We start from the raw sequence: 25,547 nt of genomic DNA, 5'->3' as shown, positions 1-25,547 counted from the left end.
CTGTTCCCTTGTCCTTGTGGACTTTCTTGTGTGTGTTGTTGCTGATGACTATATGCTGAGCAGCCCTTGATTATAGGGTAGCAGTGCCCAAATATTCCCAGAAGGCTTTAGGTTAGACCCTTTTTTTGTTCACTAGTAGCTTGTCCAGCGGCCTGTCTTAGTTATTGACAAAATTGTTGTCAAGCATTTTTATCTTGCTTTCGAGCTCAGTGCAGCTGTCAGGTGCTCAAGCGTTTACTGTGCCAAGGCTTCATGACCTCTGGCACACCACATACACAGAGTGTTTATTGTTTATTCTGGACAGTTTTATGGGAATTTCCCCCTCGGTGTCACTGTGAACTTGTCCCCTTCGCTTCAGAGGCAGATAATTCAGCAATAGAGACGAGGATTATGTTAAAATTATTTGGAACAGAGTGAAATTTGGGACCTAAGGAAAGGAAGAAGGCAGGAAAGGCCTAGAAACAATGTGCAAATGACGTGAGGCTATGGCAGCAGAAAAGAGGCAGAGGGTGACCAGCAAAGCCTTGTAGTTTGGCAGCTCTGCAGTTTGATTTGTGCAGCACAGGGCTGCATATCCCACTAGCTCTAAAAGGCATTCCTGCACCAGGGAGGGAATGGGAATTACTAGCGGTCACTGCTATTAGCATGTGACCTGAGTTTGGGGCTATTAGTGTTCCCTGTAGATTTCTTATTGGAATTTAATTCCTTGGCACACATTAATTCTAACATAATATCAGCCTGCATAACGTGTGAAATGAGGAATAGTCCAGTATTGATACTGTGAACAGTATCTGTCCTATCTCCAGAGCAATACCAAAGACAAGGAGTGTAGCCGGGAAGTTTGCGTATTCCAGTGCCAGCAAAAGTTAGCCCAGTAACAAATACCACCTTATCCATTTTGTACTTCTTGTTGTCTGAGTCCTATACCTGTGTGCACCATCTATGGAAGAGAGTGAATGGAGGCTAGAGGGTTTTGTGTCAAGCCAGTGATTTATTTCTTTAGGAAGGGGCTGAGTGAGAGAATGTTAGAGAGTTCCTAGTGCGCCTAGTTAGTCGCAGGTCCTAACCGTCAATGGAGAAACTGCAGCCCTCTTCTGCTTGTGGGTGTTCTGGAAGCATGTCTGTCCATTTCTTGGGAAAAGGCTGTCTGGACTAGAAAAAGCCTTTGATTGATCCAGCAGGGCTGTGGTTATGATAAATTAAATGCCCACTCCTATGAGGCATTTGTCATTCCTCTGGAACATTTGGGCCAAGCTGCTTCTGCATTCATGGTAGGTGGACACCCTGTCTTTAATATATGTGGTTGATATAGTTGGACCACTCCAGTCTCCCATCTGCTCTGGTACTGTCCTAATCTGAAGCATCTTCCCAGGGTCTTGGGGGCAATGGGAACTCTTTCCCATTCCTCCTCCCCCAGGCCCTTTTGAGCTGGGAACTGAACTAGAAAGTCTACTGCTGAGCTAATGACCCCTCCCACTGTCCCCTCTGAACTGCTCCTGAGCCTGGTGCGTCAGGACAAACTTGTGCAAGTTTGCACAAGACAGGCCAGGCTGGTTCCATTTCACTGGCTGACTCCTGGATGTTGTAATTTGTGTTCAAATGTGGATGAGGTTCTGAATTCCTTTTGTCCCTCCTCAACCTCTTACCTTAACAAAGGGTGTGTGTTGGGCTGAGTTCTTGTGTCATGTAAAACCGTGCTAAAGTCTTACGTGTGCATTTTAATTTTTGATTGCGGGGCCAAGAGATAACGGCTATGCTTTAGCTCTTGATTGCTGCAGTACAAACCTATCTCTAGGCAGATAGGTGGGCAGTTTGTGGCCCTCCAGATGTTTTGGCTTACAGCTTCCATAATTCCATCATTAGCTATGCTGACTAGGGCCAGCACATCTGGAAACAAGAGGATCTCCTGATGAGCCACTGAGGCTGATCTTTTTTCTAGAGTTTTAGGCTCTAACAGTTAGGGGCTGTCCAGAAATGATGAGAAAATGGGCCTCTCTCAAGGATATATAAGCTGGATTCCGCCATCAGGTCCTCATATCATTACACTCACACCTGGCCCTGCCTCCTTCCCACGTGTTGGAGGAGAAGGTTTGGAGCGGGGAGTCTCTTGAGGAAGTGTGGACAATTACAGTGGCAGCCGCCGAGTGGACATCAGAGCACCCGAGGATGCTGCCTGAAGACTCCAGTCCTGGTCTACCCTGAATCACATGGAGTGCCTGACCATGTAGAGTGGCCTCCCCATGTCAGGACTCCCTCCCTCGGTGTATGGATGGATGGGAGGGGGCAGGCAGCAGACGGCACAGCAGTAGAGCCAGCATGTGCATCCCCAAGCTTCCCCTCATGGGAGTGTAATCACATAAGGCAGTGGTGGCTGGTGGCTCCTATTTCAGTGGGGCGTCGAATCCACTCTGGGTTTCAGTCAGAACCAGCCAGAACTCTAAAGGAGCTATCCAAGGCACTGAACCCATTTTGGGGATAGGCTTTAGCACTTTGGATAGCTTCTTTAGAGTTCTGACTGGGTCTGACTGAAACCCAGAGCAGATTTACCACCCCACTGACATCGGAGCCACCAGCCTCCACTGGCTTAAGAGCATAATGCCTGAATAGGGCTATTGGCATCGTGGTATCTGGACCACTTGCAACAAGAGAGTTCCAACAGGACAGTCATTGTGCAATCTCCTCCAACACGCACACAGTTAGGAAGGGTCCATAGAGTTGGAAAGGGAGCCTATAAATCAGCCTTGCCCAGCCTGGTGCCCTCCAGATGTTTTGGACTTCAGCTCTCATCAGCCACAGTTAGCATGGCCAATGGTCAGAAATGCTGGGAGTTGTAGTTCAAAGCATCTAGAGGGCACCAGGTTCAGGCAGGCTGCTATAAATGATGTAGTCCACTACAGGGCTGACACCAGGCCTGAGCAACCTCACAGCTGGTGATGCAGACTTTCTGGAACATTTTCTGGGAAAATTTCCTATGCAAATTTGACTAATTTGCCTTGGGTGCCTGCACTGAGTGTTTTGCATCAGAAAACTTTCAGTTTGCATTGGAACACTTTCTGATGTCCTTACAGCGTGATCTAATTTAGCATTTATATTTTAGTAGTGTTTCGTAAACAACAAAGCTTTAAAAAGTACCCCATAATTTTAATTTTTTTGTACCAATACACCACAAGTATTTGACTGGAAATATTTGAGCAGGGGGGTGGGGAATTAAAGCACATTTAATGCGATTTAAATGTTATATTATGTAGAATTTCATACTGGAATAGTTGTAAAAGTTTAGGACAACAAACAGCATGTACTTCCCCTACATTGTTTAAAAGTGGAGGCAGGGAAGGTACTGAAAAAATGGTTGACAGACTAACAGGTGTTAGCAACCCAAAGACCTGTCCACGATCTGCTGACACGCCCCCATCTACAATTTTGAAACTGCCGAGCTTGCTTAATATTGTTAGGAGAGCTTCAGCTTTTGGGCAGTGTAGAAATGTAATAAATAAATAAATATTGTAGTTGCAGTTGGCCTCCATCCATTGTTCCAAAGAACGTGTGAAATGGAAAAATAAAGCACTGGAAAACATTCTGCTCCACACCACTGCTCACAGAATATGGCCCTCTGGTGGGACACTGCTGGTGGGCAGTCCCTCCCCCCACCACTTATTTCCACCAGACATGGGAGGCAGGCAGGCTTTCCGGAGGAGGAGGGTGTGGGCAGCGGTACTGCCACTCTCCCAGTGAGTGCCAGGCAGCCACCGCTGTAGTTGCCTTTAATGCGCTGCAGCGGTGTAGCACCTCCCCTCCCCGTGGCATTGAAGGCAAGTACAGTGGCAGTCACCAAGTCCTCATCAAAGCACCAACAGAAGGGGACTCGGGGCAGTGGTGTCAGCAACATAGGCCCTCAGCAGCTGCCTGAGGAAGCTGCCTGCTGACATGGGCCCTGATGACCCTTCCCTGAGGCAGGATGTCCTAGCATGGTGCAGGCCTCAACAAGGCAGGCCTTTGGTACTGTACGCAGGAGGACGGCATTGGCACTAACAGGTATCTTATGTCCTATCCTTAGAACCTTTCCATGGCAGAAACAGTGTCGAGAAGCTCCTAGATGGACTCCACCGCTCTGCCCAGGCAGGGCTTAAAGGCCGCAGAAAATCGGGTGTGAGCTCCACTAGTTCAGCATGTGGCATGAAGGGTCTCTGCAGTCTGGTGGTGTGGGGCTGGGAGCAAGCGACTCAGGCCTTCTGAGTGGAGGTCACTGGGTCAAAGCTAATTCTGGAATAGGCTATGGACACATGCTTTGCTGAACATGCCTCTCAGTCCCCACAAACCCAACAGTGGGGATCACGCAAGGCTGTGTACATTTCACTTGTCCAGAAATTGGGTGTCTGATTTAGAACCTGGCACTTCCTTTCTCCTTTTTTGTGTGCAAGTTCCTAGTTCTTATGGCTGTTGAGAAGATGTGGAACAAAGTCTCAGAAGTTTAAAGAGGCCAAGCAGGGGTCAGTGTAGCTAGAAAGTAAGATGTCACTTTCCTACCCAAGGCCTTGGCCTTTCTCCACGTTAGCAGTTTGCCAGCCGTTGCAGCATACCTGTACTCTTCCCTCCTTTATTCCTCTTCCAGCCCTTGCCAGAAGAATCCTATATTCTCTTAGAAATGTGATTCTTCAAAGAAGAATAAATACTGCATGATAAGAAACAATGTAGGCAACCTTGCTAAGTCTGCATCATGCATTCTGATGGTTTAAAAATTAGAATCCAATTTGGCCCCAAGCAAACCCCCACATCCTGCGAAGTACAGGCAGCCTAGTGGTAGGAGATAGGGATGTCAGAGAAGTCCGCCACGGATCTCGATGAGGCCGAATGCCAGTGCATTCGGCCCCCCGAAATCTGTGGCAGAACGAAGCCCCCTCGCCCCGTGAAATGGGCCCGGAACGGAGCACCTACCTGCTGCTGTCCGTGCTGACTTGCGAATGGTGGCCGCGTCTGCGGCCGCCATTCGCTTCTTCCGTATAGCCGTGATAGGCTACGTAAATATTTACATAGCCTATCACGGCTAACGCAGGGACGCCATTTGCATCCCTGCGGAAGCCGTGATAGGCTATGTAAATATTTACGTAGCCTATCACGGCTTAACTAAAGGAACGCAAATGGTGGTGGCTACAGCAGCCACCATTTGCGTTCCCTTTTTTTCTGCCGTTTTAGTCTACATAAATATTTACGTAGGCTATTACGGGGGGGGGAAAGGGGGACGCAAATGGCGGCCACTACGCCATTTGCGTTCCTTTTTTTTTTTTTGCCATAATAGCCTACGTAAATATGTACGTAGGCTAAAACAGCAAAAAAAAAGGGGGGGGAACGCAAATGGCGGCCGCCGTAGCTGCCGCCATTTGCATTCGCTGTTGTTGTTGTTTTTTGCCATGATAGGCTATGTAAATATTTATGTAGCCTATCACTGCAAAATGCAGGGATGCAAATGGCGGCGGCTATGGCAGCCGCCATTTACATCCCTGCAGGCTGCCCAGCAGCTGGATGTCTGGCTGTGGGCGGCCCTGCCGGCGGCTCTGCGGAATCTCCATGGAGCGGAGCCGGCCGGACAGAATTTCGGTGGGGAGGGACGGAGCGCCTCCCCCCCCCCCCCCCCGCGAATGTCACCCTTCGAAAAGGTAAGTGACTTTCGTACATCCTTAGTAGGAGATTGGTGGGGAGAGATTGTTTTCATTTTTTACATTTCAAAGGCCTGTTTGGCCTCCTTCATTTTGTTGTTGCCTTGCAACCCCAGATGACAGACTGGTGGGGGAGTTATCTGAGAGGCATATTCACTGCTGCACAGGGGAGGCCGGTGCTGTTCTACTCTCCCCTCAGATGCTTCAAGGTGTTGCCTTCTGGAGGGGCAGAGGTTGTGGGCTAGAGCTGGTGCTGGGTGGTTGTTTTTCTGGAACAACTTGGGTGCTTCTGGGCTCTGAATCAGCAACTACGTTTCAGGGACTAACCTTGCAAACCTTGCTTTCATCACAGAGCCAACAAAACAGATCCTCAAGCAACTGAGCAACAAAGGTGAGTGGATTTCCCCTTCCCTTCTTTCCTCTAGCATAGATGGAAGAAACTCTGGACTAATAGGACTTCTCTGTCCAGGTTTGCTGGCTTAATGTGAGTTGAGAGTTGGCAGATGTCTGCCCTCTGCTATCTCCTATCTCAAATTCATTCAGACCAGTAGTTGTGAGCAGAGGCCACCTTCTGAATCGCTAACCAAGGCAGCTTAGATGCTAAAAGATTAGGCTGGACATTTCTCTAAGTTTCTGCCCCTGAGTTATTCCTTTTACATCAGGGTGATAACTTGTGGTCCTTTGGCCTACAGTTCCCATCAGCCCTACTCAGAATAGCCAATGTTGAGGGATGATGGGAGCTGCAGGCCCAAAAATCTGGAGGGCCATAAGTTGCCCACCTGTGCTTTAGATGATCACTACTTGAGCAGTGACTTCCCATTGCCTTGTGGCTGACCCACTGCCTTCTCCAGGGGAACCACAGACACTAAAAGTGGCCATGATTAGAATGCTGGACTAGATGGATCCTTGGTCTGACCCAGCATGGCTCTTCTTACGGTCTTATGTCCGTGGAGCAGCGCATGCAAGGCTCTCTGCCATATTGTTTGTGGTGGTCTTCTGGTTATATAAGGTGCCCCTGAAATGGAGATTTGGGACAGGGACCAACAAATGGCACTCATGGAGGGGGAATATATATCTGTATATATGGGCAGGGGACTGAAACCCCACCTCTTGCTTAATTGCCTCCTCCTTCTTCTTTCATGTGCTACAGATCTGACAATAGGACTAAAGGTAAGATCCAGAAATTCTGGAAGGGAAAGATTATGGGAGGGCAAGAAAGAGCAGCCTTTCTTTTAAGGGCCTTAAAAGTCATGGGTGACTTGCAGTGGGCTCTGGGTCCCTTAAAAAACGCCTTCTTAAATGAATAGCTTGACCTTTCCTCCTGGCAACTGCAATCTCCAAGGAGTGGGAAGCGAGTTCTCCACAGCTCTGAGTCGTGTGCTGCTGCTCACGAGTAGGTAGCAAAAGCAGATGAGCCACCTGGGGTGAGGGGGAGGCACCCCAAGCTGTGTCTCCCACTGGAGTCCCAGTGCTGGGGCCTTTCTAAAGGGAGCCCTTGCTTGCCTCCACTCCAAACAGTTTGGGGAACCCCCCCAGGCCCCCCCCAGCTTACCCCAGGAGGAGGATCAGCAGACCCTTCCCCAGGAATCTCCAGGAGAGTTGGCTGAAAGTGACGGCAGCGGGAAGGAGACGGGCCCAGAGGAAGAGGATGAAGCTGAGGAGGAGGAGGAGGAAGAAGGCCTGGTAGGAACGGAGCAGGTGGCAGACTTTGCGAGCTCCTTGATGGCCGTCCTCCATTGCTGGCACTATCGGGCCAATGCTTTGCTTTTCTCCTGGGGCAGCACGGTGAGGTGCCTGTTCGACCCCCGCCACGTCGCCCATGTGCATGCTGGCTTGGTGCATGGCTCTTGGCTGCCCTCTGTTCTTTTTGGCTGTCTTCTCTAAACTCTTCTGCTTATTCTGACATGGGCCAGGCCCTGTGCCGCACAGTGGGGCCCTGGAGTGCAGTTTTGTTTAACCCGTAAGTAGCACTACGGACTGACTTGGTGCTCTGCGTGCTCCCACACAGGCTAATGAGATTTGTGGCTTGATAACCAACGAGGCTCACGGGGGTTCTTACCAACTCTGTCCCCATGGGAGGTCACTTTTCTGCCTTTCTTTTCCTTTTGCCCGGAAGGTTCTGCCCCATTAAGCAGCGTGACGATGAAAAGAAGCTGATGTGAAATGGGATCTGTACCAGGTCCTGTTGCCAATGCTACTGGACACCCCCTGGATGCAGCACTAACTGTGTGCCTTGTAGACAACTCATCAGCCTGCAGTTTGTAACCGGGCCATGCAGCTGCCTATACCAAAACATTGCGCAGAACCTAGAAAATCAGCTCTGTAGAGCTGCTAACCTGGAAGGAATTGGGACTTACCTTTAGTGAGGAGCCAGCTTCAAGGCTGCTCTGTGCTGGGGCAGCAAGCCAACCAAAGCCACCGAAACCTGCCATTGTAAGAGTGTTTGATGTGGAAAGAGGTGGTTTAAATTACTATGTCCAATGGCTAAAATATTGGACGTGTGCAGAAACTTTTGATCACCCATGAATGTACTTAGGTGGCTGGAGCAAGCTACAATCTCTCTGCCTTCATCTGTAAAATGGAGATACTAATAAAAAAGCAGATAAGGGTTGTAAGGTGCTTCAGAATGATAAATAACCATGGCAAGAAATGTTTGGCTTCTCTTGTTTTGTCAACTTTTGTGGACACAGTGGTTCTCTTCCAAGAGCACATACTCAGCTGTCCAACAATATTGTTTCTCTTTTGGTTCAGGGCAAGGGTCACAAGGCACAGCCCCCCGCCAAACAATGCCAGTCTCCAGGCAGCAGTGAGAAAAACAGGATCACGGAGACAGCCTCGTCTGTCCTGATGGTGAGTGGGTGGCCAATGGACTGATGTGCTGCTTGGGAGAAAAGTGCTTCTGCTCGTCCCTATTTGAGATAGGAGGTGCTTCCAGGTAGACCAGCTTTTCCCAATCTGCTCTCCAGATGTGTTAGACTACAACTCCCAGCATTCCTGGCCATTGGCCATGCCAGCTGGGGCTGATGGGAGTTGACGTCCAAAGCATATGGAGGGCACCATGTTGGGGAATGCTGAGGTAGAGGGTTCTTAGCACTAGTAATCAGAAGTCTTTGTGCAGCTCCTCTGTCTTTTTTTCTTTAACAGATTTTTTTTTCTGGTAAGAAAGAAGACAGAAAAAGTAGTGGAAAGCACGGGAGGGCGCTACAAATGGAATACTGTGATGTCTGGACCTCCTGTAAATTCTGTGAATGAGGCCGTGCGATTGCACAGTAAAAGACCTGTCTGGAAGCACCCAGGGGGTCTCTTGGCTCTTTCCACAAAGCAGAAGCTTCACATGCCCGGGTCTATGGCTGTTCCATTTCTACTCAAAGTTCCCCCATATCCCTCCAGTAGACAGTCCATGTTGGTCCCAAAGGATGCATCATACAAAATAATTAAGATTGATACCTTCTGTTGAACCAGCTTAGGGGCGGGTACCTAATTTCCTCCCTTAAAAGCCTTTACTTAAATAACAACTACATCGAGGTCTCTAGAGTTGGCTGCCTTCATGTACTATTTATGTAATACCCATCTGTAATCTGCGAGGCCACTGTTTTCCCTCACGTAATAATACATAAGTGAAGCCTTCCCTCCCTCCTCACCTGCTCTCTGATGTATTCCCCAGGCTCAATCAGCCATGGAGCTTGACAGGGTGTTAGAAGTTTCCCCACATAAGGAAGAGTGCCCAGAAGAGAGTCCTTCAGACCCTGAGTCGATGGGTACTTTGGAGCCTGTCCTGGCAGACCAACATGGGCCCCTGGATCAGGGTTCAAATGGTCTGGAGCCCACTGGAAACCCAGAAGGGCTAAAGCCACTTAGCAGCGAGGAGGAGGAAGAGGAGGAGGAGGAGGAGGAAGAAGACGGACATGCGCCCCAGCCCAGAAGCATCCTCCCCTTCTCGGTGCTGGATCAGGCCAGCATCATAGCGGAGCGCTTTGCCAGCAGCCTCTCTCGTCGCAGCAGCCTGGCCCTTGAGGAGGGGAAGGGCTCCTTGACCCCGAAGCAGGCCAGCTGGAGTGGCAGCATCCTGAGCCTGGATGCCAGCGAAAAGGCGGCCTGTCGCAATAACAACACTGCCGTCTCCCAGAGTGGTGGCGGTGGCAGCCTGCTTCAGGAGCCCTCATCTGAGCCTAGCAACATCCCTAGTGGGGCTTCCTGGCCTGGCCTGCTGGAAACCGACCGGGCCTCATGTCGACGGAAGGAGCCCATGCTGTCCCAGCAGGACCGGCTGCTGTTGGACAAGATCAAGAGCTACTACGATTACGCTGAGCATCAGGATGCCGGCTTCAGCGTCAGGCGGAGGGAGAGCCTCTCCTACATTCCCAAAGGGCTGGTGAGGAATTCTGTCTTCAGGATCAACAGCCTCCCCCAGCTGGAGCTGGACCAGGAGGTGCTGAAAAGGAAGAGGCTGGACTCCACAGGCAGCAGTGGGGCTGGCCGGACTGCAACCTGGGTGCTCTCAAATAGGCCAGTGGTTGGGTCCCAGGCCTCCCGCTCTGAGGCCGCCTGTGACGAAAACCCAGTCACTGATGCGGAATTCAGGCCGCCTGCCGAGATGGTGAAAGTCTGGGAGGAGATGGAGAAACCCAAGAGGGACCTCTGGAATAGGAGTGGGGAAGAGGGCACCCGGGCAGGCAAGGCAAACGGGGGAGCCTCCCCACGGCATGCTGAGTGCTTCGTGAAAGACAGCCTCCGGAGCCAAGAGAATGGCTTTGACCTTCATGAGCCACTGCTGATCCTGGAGGACGAGGACCTCGGGGCCATTGCGGAGGAGCCAGCTGTGCCCTCCCCTGAGGGCAAGTCACCTGTGGAGCGGGGCCTGCCCTCGAGGTTGCCCTGGAAACTGGTGCAAGAGCTAGGGAGTTGTGAGCAAGATCAGGGTCTCCCTCGGTTGCACCCCCATTTCATGGACCTGGCCAGCCTGGCTGAGGCAGAGCTGCCAGAGAAGCTGAAGAACAAGGTGTACCAGCTGGCCCGCCAGTACAGCCTTCGAATCAAGGGCCACAAGTCCATTGCGCATAGGAGACTCGCTGAAGTGGAGGAGGAGATGAAGAGCAATGCCTTGACTGGCCAGCAGGAGGCAGATAAGAGAGGCCAGGGTATGTATTGGCCAGGGGCTGCTGGGCTGCTGTGCCCTCCCCGGCAATCCATCATTGCTCTTATTTTATGTTCCTGTGATGTGCGTTGCGGCAATGCCTAGAAGCCATAGCTAACAACAGGGTTGCTGTGAGAATAAAGAAAGAAGATTTATTATTTCCTCTTTTTTTTTTTTTTTACATTTTAGATCATTGACTTGTCCTAACCTTTTTGGCTCAAACTTGGTAACTATTTTTTAATTAAAAAAACAAAAGAAAAAAAGAATAATGATACATAAAGTGCTAAATATAAAATAGTTTTAAAAGATGCCATAAATAAATGTTTTGAGACCCACATTACAAACACCTTTCAGTATTGTTTTAGGAATAATAGTAGGATCTCTTTGCCTCAAAGAGTTTGTAATCTAATGCTGAATGACAGTCACAGCCCAGTTTCCGAAGTTGACTGCAGAATAGACCCTGCAACCACCCCATTCAGTTTATTTGCTTTGTTTATACATTATTTGTATCCTGCCTTTTTGCCCTCAGAAGGGCTCTCAAAGCAGCCTACAAAATTAAAATTATATAATGCAACAACTTAAAATAGAGAATATTAAGGCAGAGTCATAAAACCAGGGGGCAGGCAAGAACTGAAAACAGGTCAATGGCCTGGCAGAACAGGAACATTTTTAACAGCCCCCTAAAAGACAAGTCATCAGTGAGAGAGCCAGCCAGACCTCTACAGGGAGAGCGTTCCAGAGCTGGTGTGCCACAACCAGGGAGGCCCAGCTGCACACCCCAGCCAGCCGTACCTCTGCTGGTGGTGGCAAGCAGAGCAAGCCTTTTGATCATGAATGCAGCGGGAGAGCAGATTCATGTGGGAGAAGAAAGCAGTCCTTCAGATATCCTGGTCCCAAGTCACTTAAGGCTTTGTAGGTCACAACCGCTGAGGGATTTTATTCAGTGGTATACAAGTGTCACAAATAAATATAATTAGTTTCCTGCTTTGGGCAAGGAAACTGATCTGGAAGCACTTCCTGCTTAGCTCTGCCTTTATAGTGCCTTTCCTTTATCTAAATTCCGTTGGTTTTGTTACTTACTTATTTCTTCATTTCTTTTATCTTTGCCCTTCTCCTTGGGTTGATAGATAAGAGGCAAGGAGAGTAAGCATTGTCTTGGCTGCAGTCTTTACCCAAGATGTAGGCTGAGGGAGAGTTTTCTCTCCCTTTGGGAGATGTTGTTCAGACACAACTCTTGAGTCCTCCACCCCTGAGAGAGGGGCAGAAGTCTGCCTTGCCCCTCCGTGCCATAGCTACTTCTCAGGCCACTCCGTTATCATATTAAGGTGACCAGGAAGGTGAGCAGGGGAATCTTCCTTCGCTTTCCTCCTCAGATGCCAACTTGTCTCCTTCAGTTGTGGCCAACCACCCACCTAAGAACCTCTTGGAGTCCGGTGGAGTTAGGGGGTAGGATCCCTCAAGTCCCCAGCAGATCTCTTCTAGGGGAGCTCTTCATCCTGCAGCCCTTGCATGGATTCAGGGACTGATCTTGGCAGAGTCTTCCATCCAACTCAGATTCCTTTTCAGGAAGGTGAGCTAGAAAGATCCACTCAAGCTGCAAGTCACAAATTAAGCATGAGGGTGTTCTTCCTCTCATTCCTCTACCACCTGCAACCATTCCTGCTCCAGGGATTGCAGGTAGAGGCCTCTTGGGAGAGATTGGGATGCCAGGTTGGGTCACTATTCCTCTGCAGAGTCATAGAATCATAGAATAGAAGGGTTGGAAGGGGCCTACAAGGCCATCGAGTCCAACCCCCTGCTCAATGCAGGGATCCAGGTCAGAGCATCCCTGACAGATGGCTGTCCAGCCTCGTCTTGAAGGCCTCCAGTGTGGGAGAGCCCACCACCTCCCTAGCTCATTGGTTCCATTGTCGTATTGCTCTAACAGTCAGGAAGCTTTTCCTGTTGTTCAGCCGGAATCTGGCTTCCTGTCACTTGAGCCCATTATTCTGTGTCCTGCACTCCAGGATGATTGAGAAGAGATCCTGGCCTTCCTCTCTGTGACAACCTTTCAAGTACTTGAAGAGCACTATCATATCTCTCCTCAGACTTCTCTTCTCAAGGCTAAACATGCCCAGTTCTTTCAGTCTCTCTTCATAGGGCTTTGTTTCCAGTCCCCTGATCATCTTTGTTGCCCTCCTCTGAACCCTCTCCAGTTTGTCTGCATCCTTCTTCAAGTGTGGTGCCCAGAACTGGACACAGTACTCCAGATGAGGCCTAACCAGTGCTGAGTAGAGGGGAACTAGTACTTCCTGGGATTTGGAAGCTATGCTTCTATTAATGCAGCCCAAAAGAGCATTGGCCTTTTTTGCAGCCACATCACATTGTTGGCTCATATTCAGCTTGTGATCGACAACAATTCCCAGATCCTTCTCGCTTGTAGTGTTGTCGAGCCACGTATCCCCCATCTTGTAACTGTGCATTTGGTTTCTTTTTCCTAGGTGCAGAACTTGGCATTTATCCCTATTAAATGTCATTCTGTTGTTTTCTGCCCAGCGCTCTAGTCTATCCTGATCACTTTGAATTTTGTTTCTGTCTTCCAAAGTATTCACTATCCCGCCCAATTTGATGTCATCTGCAAATTTTATCAGCATTCCCTGCACCTCCTCCTTCAAGTCATTAATAAAAATGTTGAAGAGCACGGGGCCCAGGACTGAGCCCTGCAGTACCCCGCTTGTTACCTCTCCCCAATTTGAGAAGATCCCATTGATAAGCACTCTTTGAGTCCGATTCTGTAGCCAACTGTGGATCCACCAGATCGTTGTTTCATCTAACCCACTTTGAGCTAGTTTGCTCATCAGGATATCATGGGGCACTTTGTCGAAAGCTTTGCTGAAGTCGAGGTATATTATGTCTACAGCATTCCCACAGTCCACAAGGGAGGTTACTTAATCAAAAAATGAGATCAGATTTGTCTGGCAGGACTTGTTTTTGACAAATCCATGTTGGCTTCGAGTAATCACTGCATTGTTTTCAAGGTGCTTCCAGATGGATTGCTTTATCATCTGCTCCAGAATTTTCCCAGGGATTGATGTCAGATTGCCTGGTCTGTAGTTCCCAGGTTCCTCCTTTTTGCCCTTTTTGAAGATAGGGACAATGTTAGTCCTCCTCCAGTCATCTGGCACTTCACCTGTCCTCCATGATTTCTCAAAGAGAATAGACAGCGGTTCTGAGAGTTCTTCTGCCAGTTCCTTTATTACTCTAGGATGCACTTCATCTGGCTCTGGAGATTTGAACTCAAAGTAATTAGGTGTTCCTTGACCATATGCCTATCGCTCTCAAGTTGCCATCCTGCCCCTTCAGCCTGTACTTCGCCTTTGCCAGGGGGATCATAGACCCTCTTTTGGGAGAAGACTGAGCCAAAGTAGGAATTGAGCACCTCTGCCTTTTCTTTGTCATCTGTTATCGTTTTGCCATCCTTATTTATTAGCTGAACAACCATTTCTTTCCTCTGCCTTTTACTATGTATGTAGCTGAAGAAAGCCTTTTTGTTGTTTTTAGCATCCCTTGCTAACCTCAGCTCATTCTCAGCTTTAGCCTTCCTGACGCCATCCCTGCAATTCTGTGCTACCTGCCTGTACTCTTCCTTTGTTACTTGGCCTTCTTTCCACTTCCTATATGTGTCCTTTTTTTGTTTTCAGCTCATCTCTCAGCTTTTTGTGAAGCCACATTGGCTTCTTCTGTTGTCTTCCATCTTTTCTTCTTGTTGGAATGGTTTGTAATTGTGCCTTGAGAATTTCCTTTTTTAAAAGCTCCCACCCATCTTGGACTCCTTTTCTCGTTAGAGTCGCTTGCCATGGGACCTCACTGATCATTGTTCTGAGTTTATTAAAATCAGCTTTCCTAAAATCCAGGGTACGCGTTTGACTACACTTGGCTTTTGCTTCCCTTAGAACCAAGAACTCAAGTACAACATGGTCGCTTTCCCCCAGAGTTCCTGTAACTGCTACTTAATCCACTAAGTCATCTCTGTTGGTTAGGATCAAGTCAAGGATAGCCGATCCTCTAGTTCCTTCTTCTGCTTTCCGTAGGAGGAAGTTATCTGCCACACAAGTCAGGAATTTCCTGGAGGGGCCATGTTTTGCAGAATTTGTCTCCCAACAAATATCGGGGAAATTGAAGTCCCCCATTACTACTACATCATGCTTCCTTAAAACATTGGCTATTTGCTTTTCAAAAGTTTCATCCTCGTAGTCTCGTCAAATCTCCATTCCCCACATGCCCTTTCCCACCCCCTTAATTGATCTAGCTGAATTAATCCGAAGCAGTCCTTCTTTAGACAAGAACAGTATGAAGTGGACAAGGTGCTTTCATCGTTACGGCCAACCACCTGCTTACTTGATCCTTGCCCATCTTGGCTCATTATGAGCTACAGAGAGAGACTGGGTGAGGGGATTAAGGCGGTGGTGAACGCCTCCCTTGAGGAGGGAGTGATGCCATCAGCCCTCAAGGAGGCAGTGATAAGACCACTCTTAAAGAAGCCCTCCTTGGATCCTCAAGTTTTGAACAACTTTCGCCCAGTCTCAAATCTGCCATTTTTGGGCAAGGTGATTGAGCGGGTGGTGGCGCTGCAGTTGAAGGCACACTTGGAAGAAACTGATTATCTAGACCCATTTCAGTCGGGCTTCAGGCCTGGGCATGGGACAGAAACGGCCTTGGTCACCTTGGTAGATGATATGAGGAGGGCTCTGGATAGGGGTGAATGCTCCTTCTTTGTTCTCCTCGACCTCTCAGTGGCTTTCGATACCGTTGACCACGGTATCCTCCTGGACCGCCTGGAGGGGTTGGGCATTGGGGACACCGTATTGCGGTGGTTCCGGTCCTTCCTCTCCGGCAGGTACCAGAGGGTAGCACTGGGAGAGGAGGTTTCGGACCTGTGGCCACTTACTTGTGGGGTGCCACAGGGTTCCATCCTCTCCCCGATGCTATTTAACATCTATGTGAAGCCGCTGGGGGCTATCATCAGGAGGTTTGGGGTGCAGTGTCATCAATATGCAGATGACACGCAGCTCTACCTCTCGTTTAAATCTTCACCAAGGTTGGCCGTAGAATCCCTGTCCAAATGTCTGGAGACGGTGAGTGGCTGGATGGGGAGGAATAGGCTGAAGCTGAACCCTGACAAGACCGAGGTACTTTTGGTGGGAGACAAGAGGAGGCTGGGGGATGTTGACCTGGTGTTGAATGGGGTACGGCTACCCTTGAAAGACCAGGTCCACAGCCTGGGGGTCATTTTGGACTCCCAGCTGTCCATGGAGGCTCAGGTGTCAGCTGTGAGCCGGACAGCGCTGTATCAACTCCATCTGATACGGCGGCTGCACCCCTTCCTTCCCGACCATCTGCTCCCATTGGTAGTACATGCCCTGGTCTCCTCTCGTTTAGACTACTGTAATGCGCTCTACGTGGGGTTACCCTTGAAGACGGTTCGGAAACTGCAGCTGGTACAGAACGTGGCGGCTCGCCTGATTAAAGTCAGCCACCGGCGAGATCACATCACTCCAGTGCTGAAGGAGTTGCACTGGTTACCAGTTGTTTTCCGGGCCAAATTCAAGGTGTTGGTTTTGACCTTTAAAACCCTATATGGTTCCGGCCCAGCCTATCTTAAGGAGCGCCTCCAGCAGCACCAGACAGGCCGCTTAACAAGATCAGCCTCGGATGGCCTTCTCTCTGTCCCATCAGCCAGGACAGCTAGACTGGTGGGGACGAGGGAGAGGGCCTTTTCTGTGGTAGCCCCCACTCTGTGGAACTCCCTCCCTAGGGAACTCCGTCATGCCCCCTCTTTAATGAGCTTCCGTCGTGCATTAAAAACGCTGTTGTTCAGGCAGGCATTTGGGGTGGGTTAGGGTATTTTAGAAAATGTTTTTATTGTAGAATTTTATTGTTTTAAACTGTTTTTATTGTGTGTTGTACATCGCCCAGAGTGGCTGGGTGACCAGCCAGATGGGCGATTAATAAATTTAATAATAATAATAATAATAATAATAATAATAATAATAATAATAATAATCGGCTTCTTCAGATCAGAGCCTGTTGGGAATAGGTTTCCAATGCCCCATTCAGGTATCTCTGAGGTGGAGTCAGTGGAGGTCCGGTGTGTGTGTGTGTGTGTGTGTGAGGAAGAAGACCTTTTTGGCTCAGATCTTCCTGAGTACTAAAGGTTTCCTTCAGGATAGGCTGCCCCACTCCTCTTGGGATGTTTTGATAGACTCCTAACCAAAAGTCAGCAATCCTTGACACTCTGTATGTCCTGAACTAAGCAGCTCAGGATCCTACTTTCCTCCTTGCTGTTAAGTGAGTGATTTGTGGCTGAAGTTAACCAGACAAAAAGTTACGCTGCTGGGTTTTGAGAGTGGGAACAACCCTCACCCCCCCCCCACTGAAGTCAGTTGGCCCCAGACGTCTGCCACTGCTTCCTGCCTCGGCACCACCTCACTCATTCTTTGCTGTTTTCTCTCCTAGGTAAACGGAAGCCAGCTTTGCCCCTCTTCAACTATGAACAAGTTGTGCTGCAGGAGGCTGATCCGCTGACCCTGCTGTCCTCCTCCTCATTGCCAGAGAAGTCGCCCAAGCGCTTCTCTTTCAGCCCCTGTTCCAGCACCCCCTGCCTCACTTCCCCCACCAGCCCCCTCTCACGCAGTCCCCTCAGCCCCATTGTAGCTGAGAAGTTCAACTGGCCCGACGTGCGGGAGCTGAGGTCCAAGTATTCCTGTCAGACCAGGGCTGAGAAGGGCAGGCCCCCGCCTGTCAGCAGGAGCCGCTCAGCACCAGAGAAAATGGTGGATGCGGAGAGGGTGCTGGGGGAACACCAGCGCTCAAAGAGGAACGGAAAAGCAGGCATGAAGTCCCAGCAAGTGGGGAGACAGAGCTGCCGGGGAAAGGCCTCCCTTGATTCCATCCCTAAGGACCGTGCCTGTGATGTTCACAAGGAATTATGTGTCACGGCCGAGGCCTCGCTGGGGAAAAATCAGCGGGTGATTGTCATGGAGAAGCTGCCAGACGGGACTGGTGAACTGGATGAGAGCTATGTGCAGATTCGCTCCCCAACGTCTCGGGAGAAGCTCTCTCTCAAGGCTGTGGTGGAGCGGTGCAAGGCCTACCAGGACTCAGAGGAATACCGCAGGCGCGAGGAGGACATCCCAGAAGCGGCTCCCCAGAAGGCACTTCATCAGGGCTGGTGGGAGAAAACAGACAGCAACCAGCAGAGCCTGGTAAAGAACCTGAGAGAGAAATTTCAGACCCTGAATTCCAACAGCTGAGCATCTGCATCACTTGCTCCCGTGTCCCTAAGCCCTACTCTAACTAGGAAAGTTCTGGACAAGCCTTTGAAGGGGCCTGGTCATCCTTTCCAACTGGTCATCCTCTCCTCCTTTGGGAGGAGAAAGGACTGGCAGCAATCTCTTCTTCCTGTGTGGATTGCCGCTCGGATCTCTCTCTGCTCATTGTGCGCCATCTCACACGGACAGCTGCCATGATCTTCTGGGAAGCTGCAGCCCCTTCCAAGGAGCTCTTTGATGGCTGTGCATTCCGAGCAGGGCTGTTTCTCTCCTTAAATATTCCCATGATCTGAACCTGGTATCGCCTTGCTGCTGGCACCCTGCTGGCAGCACGACTGGGCAGTAGTCTTAGGACATCTCCTAGGAGCAACGAGGGGCTTCCCATTACAGCAGACATACCACAAATCAGCTACTCATATGAACTGCCGAGAAAAGGTGTGTTCTTCCCTTCAGGGTCAGGCGTGGTTGGGAAGTTCCTACTTTGCCAAGCCAGAGTGGAAATGAACAAACCTTCTGTTGCTTAGTCTTATAGGAGAGTAAGTTATTTTCCCAAGCTCTCTCTTTTTTAAAGAATGTAATGTTACTGTGGTTGGGAGTTTTGGTTGGTTTGAGGCCTCCCATTTTTGAACATATAATCTAATAATACTGGATGTGTACACATTTCAATCTGTACGCGCTGTACAATAACCACTTTTGACCAGAGAACATGGCTTTGGCTTCTTCACTTGTGGGGTGGGGTGAAGAATTGAAAAATACTGTGGTCCTTGGTTTTTGCACTGGATTTCATGGGTTCAAAGCTGCAAAGGTAAGATTGATGAGTCTTGGAGTCATAAATCTCCCCAAGGTCACTGGTGGCATGGGCTAACACAGGGGTGGATCTTGTCCACTGTGACACTAGGATGTTTCTGGTCCTATGACATGATGCCTGGAGAGCTGCACATCCCTCAACTCAACCACCTAGCATAAGAGGTACTTTGATGCAAGATGCATTCTGTTCTTGGGTAGAGCAATCTGACAGGGCGGGAGAGGGAGCATCTGAAGTGGAGGAACTGCCCTTTCCTATGCCCTGCTGGGCTTACTCCACCAGGGCAGAAGTTGAAGTTGTTGGTGCCTTTTCCCTTGTACGTCTTTTACTCTCAGGGTTTTTTTCTTTTCTATTAACAGTTTCCCTCCTATTGATTCCATTGGGAGGGAAGTAAAGTATGCCAGTTCCAGGGCATCCCAAGTTCCCCCTCATTCTGGGCATGTGTTAGGGGAATAGGAAGGCCTTGCCTCCTGTGGATCCACAGCCTCTCCCAGCACACCTCCTTTTTGCCCTTTCTGATATTGGAGTAGCAACTGCAGATCTTTCCACAGCCTCCCAGAGGCGGCTTGTGAGGCCCAAATCTGACACACCCTATAGCCACAGGAGTGGGCAACTTGTGACCCTCCAGATGTGGCCTACCATTCCCATCAGCTTTAGCCAGCATAGCCAGTGGTAAGGAATGATGGGAGTTGTAGACCAAAACATCTGGAGGGCCACAAGTTGCCCACCCCTACTGTAGCCTATGGGGTGCCCTAGGTCAAGGTTTCCCTAAGATGGGATACTTTGCATAAAGGAGTACATGGCTTCTGGGGGTGGGGATGCTATGAGAAATAGGGACCGGTTGCAGAAATGCAGAAGCTCCCTAGTCTTATTACAGTTGCATATGAAGGGAGTGACAACAGATGGGAGGTACAAATAACATGTGGGCAAAATTCAGGGTGTGACAGTGGGGTGTCTATAGGTGTGACATCACCTATAGAAAAAGTAGGGCCTCAAAATATTTAAGGTACTCAAACAATGTGGTTATTACTCCATCACATGGTAAAGGAGCAATCACCATCTTCCTTGTTTTGGGAAGATTAAATTATGGGAAAACAAAAAAAATAAGAGACCTGGACCTTTATGCCACCCCCACATAAAAGACTATCTCAAAGGTCTTTAGGAGTGATATTTGGACATGTTCAAGGATTCTTTGTATTAAAGATTATTCCAAATAACTTTTGGGATGCGAGATTAAAGTATGGGTCGTCTGAATAGCAAAATGACTGCATAATGTTTTGGTAGCTAGAGATAGCAGAAGATGGATGCTGTCCCTGTATCTGTATCGCAGCAAGCACAGAAGAGTGTATGGCATATAGGGCTGAACATTCAGTCGAGATAGTGATTTAGGAAGGACTGGCTTCCCTACATTGTCTCTTTAATCTGGTTCTGAGTGCGTGTTCCTAATGATGTTAGTACTCATCTAACACAGTTTTCTCTGCACTTAAATCACTTCAGAAAAAATCCTTACCGCACCCCTGTAAGGTAGGCCAGTATCATCCATATACTTCAAAGATCTTGACATAGCTAAGACCACTTGATGAAATCATGCCTGAGTGGAGATTTGAAGCAGGGGCTTCTTCATTGATGGCTTAGTGACAGAAATTGCACACAAAATCCCAGATCCAGCAAGGGTTAATTTGTTCATTTATTTAAAAAAATGTTATTAAATTGCTTCTGAAGCACATTCTGAAGCTTTAGCTCTTTTTCTCTGGACAGTGGAAGCACATTGGAGCAGGTGGAACTTGGTGCCTAGCTGTTAAAAGAGAATTAACCCTGACCCCATAAACCTGTAGGAGAGTTCCTGGGCTACTTCAGCTGTTCTCTTGATCTCCAAGGAACAGCCCTTGCTACTCCGAAACAAACCTGTTCTGGGCCTGGTGATGCGAAGCTCCCTTCTAACACATCCTGACCTCTGTGTCAGTGGGGTCTTGGAAAGCTAAGCCTGATGGAAGAGCAGCCTAACAGGGGTGTTGTTGCTTTACAGACTCAGCCTTCTGAGAAGGGAGAGCTGGCCAGAGCCCGGCAGGGTGAGGCTGCAAGTCACCAGACAGCAGATGGTTCCTACTGAGTAATGGGTAGGAGCACAATGCAGTGGAACATAGTGGCACGCAGACAGCTGTACTCAAAACTTGCCAAGCTGAGACCAAATCTTGTGATGGGTCTGGAAACACAGCCCATGATGGATGGGTTAAAAGAAATGGGATGGTAGAAACTGTACACAAGGTATACAGAAACCTCCTATTAGCACATAATTCAGTGCAGGGCACTGGTCATGCAGGAGGAATAGTATCAGAAGAGCATTTTAGCCTAGCTTTATGTTTTCAGTTTCCTGAAAATTAGCATTGCACCATACTTTAAACTTAAGAGGGTTAGGTGACAGGATCTGCCAAGTGATGGCTAAGCTTGCTATCCAGAATGCATGTGAAGGGCTAAAGGGTATTTAATAAATATTTCTTTTCCTGGTGGCATTTGCAAGAGATTCAGTTCAGTCCATCCTAATTTTCATGTGCTTTATTCTTTTACTTTTTTTTTTTTAAATGCTTAACGCTGGAGAATCCCTGTTACTCCTTGACTGTTGCCTCTACTGGACTGTGAGGTCAACGTCACATAAACTACTTTCTTCTACAACCTCATGCCTCACACAGTCACAACCTTGTGCCTCTTTTCTTTGGCTTAACTGAGTTATGCTGTACTTACTTCAGAGTATGGATTAGTTTCCCCTTCTCCTATACGTATGAATTGGAAGGGTAGGGAAAATCCCTTTTTGCACCCTGATTTTGGGATGTTAGGGAGGTTAAGGGGGCCACTAATCCATGGTAACTGTGAGTGAGAAGACTTGAAAACTATTTGAGGGAAGGAGACTAAGCCAGGAATAGCAGTGCCTGAAAGGTGAGGCCATTTACCTCACACACAGGTGCACAGAAACTCCAAACTGGGCATATGACATGAACCCGAGAAGATACCCGGAGCAAGAGTTCTCTTTTTGGCATCTTGGATCTCTCCCTAGCAATGGACACAGGTGCCCAGATGGAGTGTCCTTCAACTGAACTTCTATGCTGTGATCTTGAAATGGAACTTTCTGGTCAAATGGAAAGTCTTGCACCCAGAACTACTTTTCCTGATCAAGTTAATGTCACCACATGTTGAGTGTCTGCCCCTACCCCCCACCCAAACAGCCTGACCCTATGCAGTTAAGTTCCCCCAACCTCATTGATTTGAGTAAGTTTTATATCTGCATAGGGTTGGGCTACAAGTCTCTGTAGCACCAGTATTGTGGCAAATTGGCCACAAGTCACAACACACATTTGAGCACATGTTCTCTCACCTCTCCCTGCCTAAACGCCTGTGATTATTAAAAATATCATTGGGATGCTGTGAGGGCATTTATGCCACCACTTACTCTTCCTGCAGAGTTCCCAGTTGTGAAGAACAGGCTTATTCAATGATGCTAAGTTCAGTAACTTTGCCAGTTTTACTTTTCAGCTTTGTTCTTCCCCCTTGGCAAGTAAAAAATAATCTAGTTTTGGCATCTGTGGGTTGTAGTACAACCTGCTGTGCAGCCATAGTAGCAAAAGTTGGTTTAAAGGATGCCTAAGTGTGCATCCCACCCCTGAATGTAAGGGTGGGGAGCTTTCTTTATGACAGTGGTGCTTTAAAATGGCATTGAGAGGGAGAAGGGCTGGTGGAATGTTGCATTACCAACACCGAGTGGTGTTAACGCTATTAAAATCCACAAAACAAAATACTGTAATAAAAACAGTCCTGTTGTAGTGGTATTTCATATTCTGGTTTTTTACATGTGGCATTGTGGAAAATCCGGTCTGCCCATCAGCTAGCAAAAGAGCACATGCAGGCTACCCATTACTGCGCAGGAGAACTAGAAAAGTTTAGCACTGTGAGACTTGACCAAAATGCAGCACCTCAGCTCTTGCCACCTAGAGCCATGGTCACTGCAATCTGTTGGAGAGATACCCCTTCCCCAGCTGCTGATGGGTGTGAAGCAAAAGATAACCCCCCGCTCAGAATCCCCAAGAGTATCTCTTGCATAAGATGGTTCATAACTTCCTTGGAGTGAGGAGAATCGAAATTGTTCTGTGCACGGTGTTTAATGAGCCCGCTCACTCCTGGAGTGTTAATTGTGGGATGCCCCTAGGTTAAGGCACTTTCAGTATGATATATGGCATCCACAAAGAAAATGAGATTGACTCTAAGAAATAACAGTGAGCCCTAGGGGTGGGATGCTCAAAAGATAACTGAACAATGAGAGTCTGGTATTACAAGAACCCTTAAAAACCCCAGCCAACATTATCTTGCCAGCAAAGAGACATTTGTAGGAAAAAGCAATCTCTGGGCTCCTCTTAGTATCATAGGCTATTAGCTCCCCAAGAATATGTTCCAAAAAGCAATTCAGCTGTACTGCTGTTTGCCCTGTCGCCTGAATTCCTGCCTTGAAGAAGGAGCTTGCGGACTTCATAAGGTCAGGCTGGATGTGTATATATTTTTAAACAGCCATTCACGCACACATCACAGGCAGAGAGGTCTCTGCAGAAGGGAGCAGCTGCAGCTAGCACTGTGCATTTGCAGTGACAGAAAGCCACACCACTCTAAAGGAGTGTAAGCAGTGCAGTGAATTGCCAAAGGCCATGCTCAGGCACAACGTACTCTCAAAGGGAACAATGGAGGAGCCATTTGCTTCTGGAGAGCTGAGCCAACACAGAACAGATGTTTTCAGAAAGCTCAGTGGAGGGGAGGTCACCCGGATTCAGGCTAGTCACTAATGGGATGAAGCAAACCTTATTAAGTAATGTGGCACAATGCAGCAAAAGTCGACTGCAACTAAATCCCACTGAACTCAATGGGGTGTTTTTCAGTGGGACTTGGTTGCGAGTAACTTTAGCTGGGTTGTGCTCATAGTGTTTACAGAAGGTGAGCATAGTTCCTCTCTCCCAGATGTGTATTTCTAAAAAAATCTTCATTCTAACCAGTTTAGTGCAGAAGTCTGAACATGAGTGATACTCTCCTCTTTGGTTGCAATCCTGATCCATTACAATCAGTGGGGATTTTGTCACCAATTTAGTGGATGCTGGATCGAACCCTTTGGCAAGAAAGAGTACTGTGCTTTGTGGTGTGGTACTGTGCACGCATGTGTGTGTTACAGCTCCCAACAGAAAGGAGCATCTGTCCTGCTGAAACCTGACTTCCACCATGAATGTTGAAACAAGCCAGGAGCTGCCTCAATACATGCTGACTGTATTCTTTCAAGGGAGAGAAACTCTTCACTTATGCCTTTGAGATGACTGCGAAATTCCATGTAACAGTCACCAACAGAAGACAAGGAAAGCAGCTATGGGAACCTTGGCTTTTGGTAGTGATCTGGAGACGCATGTTCAAGCTCTGAAGGAAGCTGCTCCAAAACCACACTGAGCTTTCATGGTTTTCTTCGAATCCCATTTGAGCAGGCTGGGTCCCTGTTCCATTCATTTTCTCCATAATAAGTCCCTGAAATCCACACATGGTATCTTTCCCCTGAAGCAGTTCTTTTTCAGTGTCCACTTGAGCCTACAAAGCATCACATGCAAGCTCAGTGTTGCTGGATGCAGCCTTTCCAGTGAGCCCAACAGAGGACCCACATCTTATAACTTCGTTTTGGAGAACCCTGGCTGTTTCAGAGCAGGGATGTTGCTCTCTTACCTGAAATGGCTAGATGCCCTTTGAGGACACATGGGGATGTGGTGGGAAATGAGAAGCAAGGCTGTGTTGGGGAGGTGAGAACAGTGTTGAGTGGTACCAGGAGTGCCCAGGGACACTCACACATGCAGTTTTTTTCCATTATGCACATTGGGGCATAGGCATCTGACTGGAGCAGGCCACCTGTTTGGCTATTTCTTTTTGGGAAAGAAGCTGAATCTCTTCTCTTTGTCTTTCTTGGTCAAGCTCACGTCCATGGTAGTGATGGAAGGCAGAGGCAGGCTTTGGGCCTTGGTTTGAATGCTTTGGGATTCGATTATTGCTGTGCTGAAGCCCTGAAGCCAGGTGTGCATCTCATCCTGTTAGAACAAGGGACAAAAACACACCAAATTTACATATTTCAGTTGCCAAACTATAGAAACCAGAAATGTTTCCCCCTCCCCAAGTCAAGAACAAATTTCAAAATTTTGAATTTGTACCTGTTACTGTGTTTTTAAAAGTTTCTTAAAATGAAATGCATCCATTTTAGTCCAAGCAGACTGGGTAGTATCCAACACAACCCGCACACTAGCAGGGCCTCATAACACGAAGCTAGCAGATCCTTAAGCAAATGGAAACAAGCCGAAACAGTTGCTTCTGGAGTGGGGCAGGTCAACAGAGCTTGCAGAAGGGAGCTTTGCTGACCTGCCCCATTCTAGAAATGAGCGTGTCTGCTTCTTTCTGGGGTTGGTTTGGGAAGCGCTAGTTCCTGTTGCACTAGCCATTGGCCCTGCAGGAAGCAGCTGAGGCATAGCAGCAGTAGTGGATACTGCCCATTGTCAGACTGTGGCTACTTGCCCTGTAGAGGGGCTGAGGGCAGGAACAGCTGGAACTAACAGAGGCAAGACTAAAGCTGAATGGATTAAAAAACCAGGGAA

The 25,547-nt window shown here is 48.5% G+C and overlaps 2 protein-coding genes across 9 annotated transcripts in view; one reads left to right on the top strand and one right to left on the bottom strand.

Annotated features, from left to right (window-relative positions):
- PLEKHG3 (pleckstrin homology and RhoGEF domain containing G3) overlaps positions 1–23,267 on the top strand; it is a 71,973-nt gene extending 48,706 nt beyond the window's left edge. The window contains exons 13-18 of the mRNA XM_084804406.1: positions 6,004–6,042; positions 6,802–6,821; positions 7,170–7,436; positions 8,403–8,501; positions 9,316–10,789; positions 17,281–23,267. Coding sequence (XP_084660532.1) covers positions 6,004–6,042; positions 6,802–6,821; positions 7,170–7,436; positions 8,403–8,501; positions 9,316–10,789; positions 17,281–18,077 — 2,696 coding nt within the window. The 3' untranslated portion in view covers positions 18,078–23,267. The remainder of the gene's footprint in view (positions 1–6,003; positions 6,043–6,801; positions 6,822–7,169; positions 7,437–8,402; positions 8,502–9,315; positions 10,790–17,280) is intronic.
- SPTB (spectrin beta, erythrocytic) overlaps positions 21,436–25,547 on the bottom strand; it is a 154,504-nt gene continuing 150,392 nt past the window's right edge. For all 8 annotated transcript variants that reach the window (XM_084804308.1, XM_084804326.1, XM_084804316.1 and 5 more), the window contains one exon: positions 21,436–24,989. In XM_084804308.1, the coding sequence (XP_084660434.1) occupies positions 24,822–24,989 (168 nt within the window). In that variant the 3' untranslated portion in view covers positions 21,436–24,821. The remainder of the gene's footprint in view (positions 24,990–25,547) is intronic.

This window comes from Heloderma suspectum, chromosome 1, assembly GCF_057233095.1.
Source record: "Heloderma suspectum isolate Gila_16-S chromosome 1, 16-S_ref, whole genome shotgun sequence".
NCBI classification, from domain to species: domain Eukaryota; kingdom Metazoa; phylum Chordata; class Lepidosauria; order Squamata; family Helodermatidae; genus Heloderma; species Heloderma suspectum.
The sequence above is the reverse complement of the archived record's forward strand: the minus strand, read 5'-3'. Positions and strand labels throughout refer to the sequence as shown.